Raw genomic sequence first — 9048 nt, forward strand, 5'->3', positions numbered from 1 at the left:
TTTAAAAAAAAAATTTCTTGGTATGTAAATATCTTTAAAAATAACAATATTGGAGGTGTGGTGAATGTGAGGCGTGTGTTGATCAAGCAAACACTTTGTTCAGTAAGTGAGTTTTGAGGAAGGACATGAAGGCAGAGAACAAAAGTCTTTCCATCCTGAGATGGGAAGACTGCTAATCACTAAATAAAGAACTGCAGTTGAGTTAATTGTCAACCCATGAACCAGCTGGCTAACCACCTTCTACATTTTAGCAACAGCCATGCCCATTTTGTCCATACCTGAGAAACATCACAAGGTGCTCTGCCCCTTTCATTTTTGCTTGAGACACTTGTCAGTTTAGTTGATTTCATGGTTTCAGAACATCGCAACAGATCACCTTAAAGAGATACTGGGAGACATGGAGGGGTGGGTTGGAGCTTGGGAGCAAACAGCCTTTCCTTAGGAGAAGATTATGATATGGGTTTTGAGATGTTATGTCTTTGATCAGCCTGGAGGGCTCTGTGGGGCAGTTCCGTTCATACCTACACCCATGTCTTCTGCTGTGTTAGAACTTCTCCACCAACTCCAAGGAGTAATTCTGTTCGTTCTTCTCTACCCAATCATCTTCGGGTTGGTAGGTCCCTTTCAGAACATCAATCCGCTCAGAGATACTTCTTGTGTCGGGTGCAAGGATGAAGTTGTAGATAAAGGAGGCTAAGATGCCACCTGCCAAAGGTCCTACCCAGAAGACCTAAAGAACAACACCCCAACAACCAGATTTTAGTGAGTTAGCAGGTGCCCACACACCCTTCTCCAAGATTTCCAGCTCATCCATCATGATTTATTATTCTTATATCACACTTTTCCATTAACCACTGCAGGAGTAGCCAGAGATTATTCAATTCTAGGAATTGCACTTTTGCCATTGCAGTCACAATCTCACACGGCCTTAGAGAACAAAGTTTTTAAATGCATCTATGATCAGCACTCCTCGTGCCATCCTCAGAGTGCAACGGGAACCTACACACCGTGTTCGTTCCAGCTGGCTATAATAACAAGCCACAAAACCTCTTATTCCGAACCTCCCTTCAATGCACAATTATAGTCAAGGACCTGACACTGGATCCAAACCAACACCAGTAAAGCATACTAAGGGCTTATTTACATAATCAGGGTTTATAGGAATCCTGAGATAATAACCCCTGTTCATAAGAACAAGAAAAGTCATGTTGTCTCAATCATCTCCTCCCTGCGGCTTCACAGCTGGTCGTAGGTCATTTGTAAATCATTGTGCTTCTCAATGAAACTGTGAACTCCAGCTAGCAAAGTTTTCGGCTATTGCTTATCCCAGTATGCAAGAGAGGCGGGCCAGGAGTCCCTGATCATGCCAGGGTCAGTGGACTGTCTTTGACATTATTCGGGCTTCTCATTCATCACTTGAACATGCAAACAAATTAGAGGTTGAAGCAAGTTCAGGAGTGATTATTCCAGGGGGACTGATTGAATAAAAAGGGCCCAGGATAAGTCTGTAGCTCATAGATCACCAGCAGCCCTTGTACTTCAGAAGCCACTGATTTTAATTAAGACAGAGACCAACAAGGATCAAGTCTTGTTTGTATACAGCTAATGAATGCATTGGTCATTATCTCTATCCCAGCAGTGTAGCCATTCTCTCCACCTCTATGCCCATTTTCTAGCACCCTGGAAAGGTGAGCCTAATGGTGGTTGAGGATGCTGAGAAATTGGAGGCTGGAGGAAGGGAGGAGGCACAGAAAGGTTTTGCTACTGCCCTTCACCACCGTAAAGTGAACTGTTATTCTGGAGCCAGTGAGCCACCCTTTGAAGGCTCAACTCCAGCTGTGCCAGATGGAAGAGGTAAGGACCTTCTTCTTACCCAATGGTCTTGGTAGTTTCCCATGATAACGGCAGGGCCAAAGGACCGGGCAGGGTTCATGGAGCAGCCGGTAAAATAGATCTGCGAGAGAGGAATGATAAATGGATGTCATTAAGGAAAATGCCTAGCACTGAGAAACATATTGATGAGGCAGGTAGTAGAAGGGTTTGAGTGTTGGACTTACATCAGGGAGACCCAGGTTCAAATCCCCACCCAACCACAATGTTTACTGAGCTATGTTGGGCCAGTCACTACCTCCAAGCCTAGCCTACCTTACAAGGTTGTTGTGAAGGGAAAAGGGTGGGAGAGCCTAGGATAAAAACGCAATAAATAAAATAATATCCTATAAGCAGGTGGCTACATCATTGGCAAATGGGCTTCCTAACAGCAATGACTAAGGGCCCAATCCTATCCAACTTTCCAGCACCTTGGCAGCCACAACGCAGCCCTGAGGTAAGGGAACAAATGTTCCCATTCCTTGAGGAAGCCTCCAAGACTGCCTCCCCAACACAGGAAGCAGTGCATACCCCATAGGTACAGCAGAACAGGCACTGGAAAATTGGATAAGATTGGGCCCTAAACTGAGTAGCTAGAGCAGTGGTGCTCAAAACGTCGCTTGCGATCTACCGGTCGATCCCCAGGCAAAATGAGTCGATCGCGGAGCCCTTAGTCTAGTCACTAGCAGCGAAGGGGAAGGAAGGCGGGAGGAGTGCATGCGCGGTGGGGGCGAGGAGAGGAGCGGAGCGTGCTCAAGGACAGGGCAGTGCATAAGGAGCCCCCTGAGAGGGCGGCGGGGAGGTTGGAGCAGGCAGGGAGATGGGGGGCAGAGAGAGAGTGTGAGAGTGTCCCCCTGGAAGAGCTGAGGCTGCGGTCCTGTCCACGCTTGCCTGGGAGTGAGCTCCAGTGACTCTAATGGGACTTTTCTGAGTAAACCTGCATAGGATGGGGCTCTGGGGCTGCAGTCCTAGCCACACTTGTCTGGGAGTAAGCCCTAGTGACTATAAAGGGACTTACTTCTGAGTAGACAGGCATAGGATGGGGCTCTGAGGCTGCAGTCCTATCCACACTTGCCTGGGAGTAAGCCCCAGTGGCTATACTGACTTCTGAGTAGACAGGCATAGGATGTGGGGCTCTGAGGCTGCAGTCCTGTCCACACCTGTCAGGGAGTAAGCTCCATGGACTATAATGGGACCTTAGTAGACAGGCATCGGACCAGACTCTGAAGCAACATTGGTGCCTGTGAGGAACCTTGGGGCATCTCTTAAAGGGAGGGAGATGACCATGGGGGGGGGGGCAGATGGAATGAGAAGCCATCTGAGCAACATGTAGACATTGTTGACAGAGGGATGGGTGGCCTCCAAGGCAGAGAGCAGACAGCCCAATCTTATCCACACTTTCCTGGGAGTAAGCCCCATTGACATTAATGGGACTTCTGAGTAGACATGAACTGTAAATTGACAGAACTGGAGGAGATGAGGAAGGTAAATGGGGCAGAAGCAGGTGGGAAATTCTGTTATGGCAAATGCTATTATTGTAAAAAAAAACTCTGGTAGATCTCCGGGCCTTGCTGGGTTTCAAAGTAGCACTCGAGCCAAAAAAGTGTGAGCACCCCTTTGCTAGAGTCTTCATCCCCCCCAGAAAAACTACTCCTCTTCAGCCTAATCAAAAGCTGCTTCTGATAAAGACAGGAATGGAGCGAGCCTGTGAGTGGTGTGCGCAGAACCCACTCTTGCTGACAGAGGTCAAATTCTGGAGTAGCCACAGGATCTCCTCCTACAGTATCATTCACTTGCCCTGCTTCTTTCTTGTGAGGGAGACTGCAGGAAGACTTACGTTTGCTCAAGAGCAAAACCTGCAGAGCATGGGCCTCTTTGGAGTAGACCTTCCCTGTCTGTGGTGGTGACACTGAGAAGGAACGGTTCTACGTCCTCTCAGCATGAAATGAACTTCTCAAATAGCAAAGGCACGAAGCAGCAACTCTCCAGAAGATGTTCTTTATGTGAGACTCATGTACTTTTATGTACATTTTGCCTTTTAAAAAGCAGGAGTAAAACCCCACCCTCCAAGGGGCAGATCTTCACTTACACGCATGTTATTCTGCTGTTCAGGTCTCTTTACCTCTGCTGTCTAGAGCAATGTTTTTCAACCTGTGAGTCATGACCCCAAGGGGGTCGCAAAACCTCATTTCCAGGTGGTGTGGCAACCTTTTAAAGCTTGTACAAGAGAGGGCTTGGATCCACTCCAATCATGGGACTGCATTATCAAAATCCTCACTGTCTTGCCCGCAGCAACTAAGGCCAGCCCTGCTCGGGTTGCTACCTTACAGGGTTGTTGTGAAGACACAAGAGGTCAGGAAAAATGGGGCAGATAGGGTAGGAGTGGATGGTGATGGGGTGGAGGGGGTGGATCGGGTTCCGGGAGGGGGACTGAGATTGGTGGTGGACCCCCAGTCTCATTATTTATTTGTTTGCTTTGGGGGATCATGGTATGAAAAAACTTGACAACTATTACAGAGAGAATGCTAGGCATCCTTTTCTCTGAATGGCAGGCAGAAACACCCTGAAAGCAGGATAATACTCACAGACTGAAAATTCAGGTATAAAAGCTTGTGATAGTGTACTCCTTTCAAAAAGAGATTGTCCTGCTGGTTTTTCTCCACTTTAACACTTTTGGTGATTGGCAATGACCTACAGGGTGTGAGCCTTTTGGTGCCAAGCCGCTTGTCACACATGTGTGAAAGAACCAGGTCTACACACATGGGTCCTTCGTATACATAACATTGGAGAGGAGGGTTCCAGTGTGAATTGGCTTTCAGAGAGAAAAGGAAGTCAAGTGCGCTAAGAATCACAAGCCCTCTCCAGGAATAAAGTTTAAGACTGACATTGCTAAGACCACAACACTCTTCTTTCTCCAGTCACTGCCCTCGGGTGGAATAAGATGGTTGAGGACGGGGGTCAGTCACCCACGAACCAAACCCTGCAGCACTTTGCATGCTGAAATGGTTGCACACTCACCAGGGCCTATGAAAGGAATTTTATCAGGGGCTACAAAAGTTTATTCTTTGGGTCCCTTCCCAAAGGGGGAGGGGCGCAATGGGGGCAGCAGAATGGGGGGGCAAAATAGGATGGGGAAGGGTGCTGACAGCCACAATAGTCTTTGAAGCTCAGGTCTACTAGCCTTCTTGATGCAGAGTCCATCAGCAAGTTCAGATCAGATCCCAGGAACTTTCTGAGCCCCTTCCTTTGGCTCCTGGGCCCCCTTTCTGACCCTGGGCCCGGGTACAAATTACCCCCTTTACCCCCCCCCTCTCCTAGGCCCTGACACTCACCCCAAGGAGGTGGCCCACTGTGACTGACAATCCGATGGACAGTGCAGGGGAGCCTACATTGTCGGTTCTGCGGCTGTCAGTCGAGGCAAAGACACAGAGGACCAACAGGAAGGTCAGAATCAACTCCACGGCCACAGCCTGCCCGGCTAGTATGTTGTTTTGCAGCTGGAACGAGAAGAAGAAAGCAATGACGTGTGCCATGAGCTGTGGGAGGCAAGCCTGGAGCCTTGGCAGTCGCAGAGACAACACAATTAATATCCGCCTGCAGCAGCATTTAGCGTTCAAAAGGAAACTGGCCCCAGAGGGTAGATTCTATGGAATAGCTTACGAATACAATTCAATGGTTTGTCAAGTCTTCCCATAATACTCCAGCGTCCTGGTGCAGACGAACTATGGGCTGGCTGAGTTACGGAGCTAATTATGTTGTGTTCATCCGTGTCTGGCAATTTCTCAAGCTCGCCTTCCCCCCCCCCCACCGCCCTAGGCCAAATGTCTGTGTATTTCTGCAAGGAGAGCTGGATCAGCACCAAAGGAGAAATTGAGAGGTTAGTAATTAACTCAAGCCAGTAGTTCTTGGCACTCAGACAGTGGTTAACTAATCAAAACAGAGAAATGTGGTGCCCTGTAGTTCAACCTGTTGTAAGCTTACATATTAGTCTCCTAGTGCAGTGGGCAGTGGTGGACCTAAATTTTGGGGGCCCTGAAGCTTGAACTGCTTTGGGGGACCCTTCACAACCAACAATGAGGTCTGGGTAACCACTGTTATCTGCTTCAGTGGGGTTGTTCCATAACAGATCACCACAATTTTTTTTATAAAAATTAGCCACTATATCTCATATTTTGATTAAAACTGCTGTACTGGATTATCTCATATATCAAACTAACTGGTGCGAATAAAAATTTCCTGTGCTTTTTAGTTTTCAAGTTATGAGGGATGAAATTTAGAGAAATGTTGTATACATGCATGATGCATCACAGAATGATGGAATAAAACACAGAAAAGATGACAGTCAATATAATCTTTCATATTTTTAAGCAAAAATTTTTAAGCAAAGTGGACTAAAGTCACTTCTGAGGCCCCTCTGGGATTAGAGGCCCTGAAACTTAAACTTCATTAGTTTTATATTATATTATTATTATTATTATTATTATTATTATTATTAACTTTATTTGTATCCCGCCTTTCTCCCCACAGGGACCCAAGGTGGCTTACAACAATGGTTAAAAACATTAATTAAAAACATAATTTAAAAATATAATTTAGTAGATCCACCCTGGCAGTGGGGCTGGCCCTAGAGGGCCCAGAGTTGTAATCACTGTGTAGAAGTGGGTGGTAAAAATGCCTTCATTTTTTGCCTGAAACAACCCAACACGAAAGGATTTGCAGGCATAGAGCAACTACAGATTTTAGACACTAGTAAATATGGTGCATGTCAAAGAAGAAGTATTTATTCAAAAATTCAATGTGTTTTATGTTTGACCCTTCCACTACCAAAAGGTACTATCATAGTAGCAACCTTATCAGAGCTTCCACACTGCTTTAGGCAATGTTGTATAATTTTTCAACACCTGATAGTGGTTATGCTAGGAAGTGTGTATCAGAGTCAGACTCCACCACTGGAGGAGGGGGGTTACCTGTTCCAAAATGTCCCATTTTCCTGATGAAAATCCCCCCCTCGCTGAACCTATTTTCCATAACAGGTCAAGTAGCAGCTTGGGGGAGGATGATTTTCATTAGGAAAAATGAGGGCAAGAGTTTTATACTCCCCCCATGGTCCCATACCGTACCATCATGGTCGCAATCTGGATCAAAGTGGGGGGAGGGCTGAAACTGCTTTGTTTGAAACAGAAGAGCCAATCGGATCAATGTCATCTTGGTGATTTGGGCCCTAATAAGTCTATAGTCCATCTCCTGCCTAGAAGGGAATTATAATTGCCAAACCTCATAGGCTGCTGGGGCAATTTCAACGTGGGCTAAAAATGAATTATTGGCTATAAATTGTGCCGCTAAAACACAACAACTCAAGGTGAGAAGATTTAATGCAAAGAACACAGTCAAGGATGATGCTTGGGGTCTTCATGGGTCCCCAGCTTCACAAATAACTTGACGATAGACTTGAACCTGAGAGATGCATGACACACTGCAATGTTTTTTGGCAATGATGGAGACTCATCCATCATCACTGACCGACTTGATCTTGTACTCAAACTGCTGGTGAGCTGCTCCAGGCACCCTGGCTGGTGAATTAGTAACCTGGATGCAATCAATTGTATCAGAAGGACAACATTGCCAGGACACTCATCTCCCTTTGATTGGAAATCATCTATAAATCGTTGTCCCAACAAGTGCTATCTCTAGCCCAAGGGAAGGACAAAACCCAAAATAGATTTTCCCCAAGACGTTGGGGAATCATCACACACATGTTGCTGTACCATCACACAGGGCCTCTGAGATGAATTTCATCAGGGGGTACAAAGTTTCCCTTTCGGGATACAAAGTTTGTTTTGAGCCCCTTCCATTCTCTGTTGGGTCACAATTTCATACAATCATGGATCACAATTTCTACGAATTGCAATATACAAAATGATGTAGTCTTAAACAAAATGTGAGTGCCGTCTTCACACAATATATGCGAACATTTTCTGAGATCCCAGGAAATATTTGGTCTGCCTCCTTTAGCTCCTTGGCCCCCTTTTTGACCCTGTGCCGGGGAACAATTTACCCCCTGCGCCCCTCTCCTATGGGCCCCGGCATCACAGCATTTCTAGTTACAAAAAAGAATAGAGTTTATGCAATGATAAGCCACAATTCCCATATCAATGCCAAATGAAGCAGAAATCACAGTTCAGGCTGCTGGCACGATGTTTGAAGAGAGGCTGACAGTTTCCCCCAGCAGTGTTACTTTCCCAGCACCCACAGAGATCAGTGCTAGCACTCCTAATGAACTCTGTTGAATCCTGAAGCCTCCACTGTCACAAAAAGTTGGCTATGATACCGATGGGGCTGGTTCAATGGCCTCTGATCACAAGGTGGGAGTTGATGGTATTTTGTTCGTCTAGCCAGAATAGAATGAGACATATTCTCTAGAGATCATTTCATGCGGCGCAATCCTGTGTACTCCACCCTGGGAGTATTGCCCCTCGCCAATTCAGTGGGACTGGCCCCCCAACCAAAAATGCATAGAAGCAGGTTGCCCATCACTGTTGCAAGCAGACCCCCCAGGAGTGCTCTGATCTTCGGCACTTACCCCATTGACAGCCAGGCTTCCTCGGATATCCTGGGGAGTCAGCTGATGTATTGCTCCTGCTCCAGCTATGGCTCCTACTAGCTGAGCTACCACATAGGCCACAGCCCGCAGCACGGAAATCTTTTGTGCAATGAGGAGGGCCACTGTCACTGCTGGATTGATGTGTGCCCCACTGACGTGGCCCACCGACTGGACCAGGGTGGCTATTGCCAAGCCAAAGACCAGGGAAATCTGCAGGATTCCTGGGAGCCCAGAGGGCCAATTTAAAGCCGAGCCCACCCCTAACAGAACAAAGAACATGGTCGCCAAGAATTCTGCAACAACGGCCCGGAAAAAGGCCATGGAGCACGCCTCGTTCCTCATGGCGCATGCAAGTCTGGGGAAGTAAATGCACAGTACACGGTGGATTCTTCACTCTCTTGGTCAATCCTGCAGGAAGGATGGGTGGAATATATAGAGAGAAGGAGTAAGGAAAGGATGTACCATGGGGTGGGACCCAGAACTGGAACAGAGGCTCCTTGGAAAGCACCCATCTCCTGCCTCCCTTATTAGTAATGTTCAGCCTTGCCATTTTGTGATTTATATGTCCTTACCTGACT

The 9048-nt window shown here is 46.9% G+C and overlaps 1 protein-coding gene across 1 annotated transcript; it reads right to left on the minus strand.

The window, feature by feature from the left end:
* Window positions 1-544: 544 nt before the first annotated feature.
* On the minus strand, window positions 545-8812 carry LOC136638811 (aquaporin-5-like). Its single transcript, XM_066612839.1, has 4 exons — window positions 8450-8812; window positions 5202-5366; window positions 1874-1954; window positions 545-730 (listed from the first exon to the last, which is right to left on the minus strand). Exons 1-4 carry the CDS (start codon window positions 8810-8812, stop codon window positions 545-547), a joined length of 795 nt encoding a protein of 264 aa, XP_066468936.1.
* Window positions 8813-9048: the final 236 nt, after the last annotated feature.

This window comes from Tiliqua scincoides, chromosome 2 (genome assembly GCF_035046505.1).
Source record: "Tiliqua scincoides isolate rTilSci1 chromosome 2, rTilSci1.hap2, whole genome shotgun sequence".
Classification (NCBI taxonomy): domain Eukaryota; kingdom Metazoa; phylum Chordata; class Lepidosauria; order Squamata; family Scincidae; genus Tiliqua; species Tiliqua scincoides.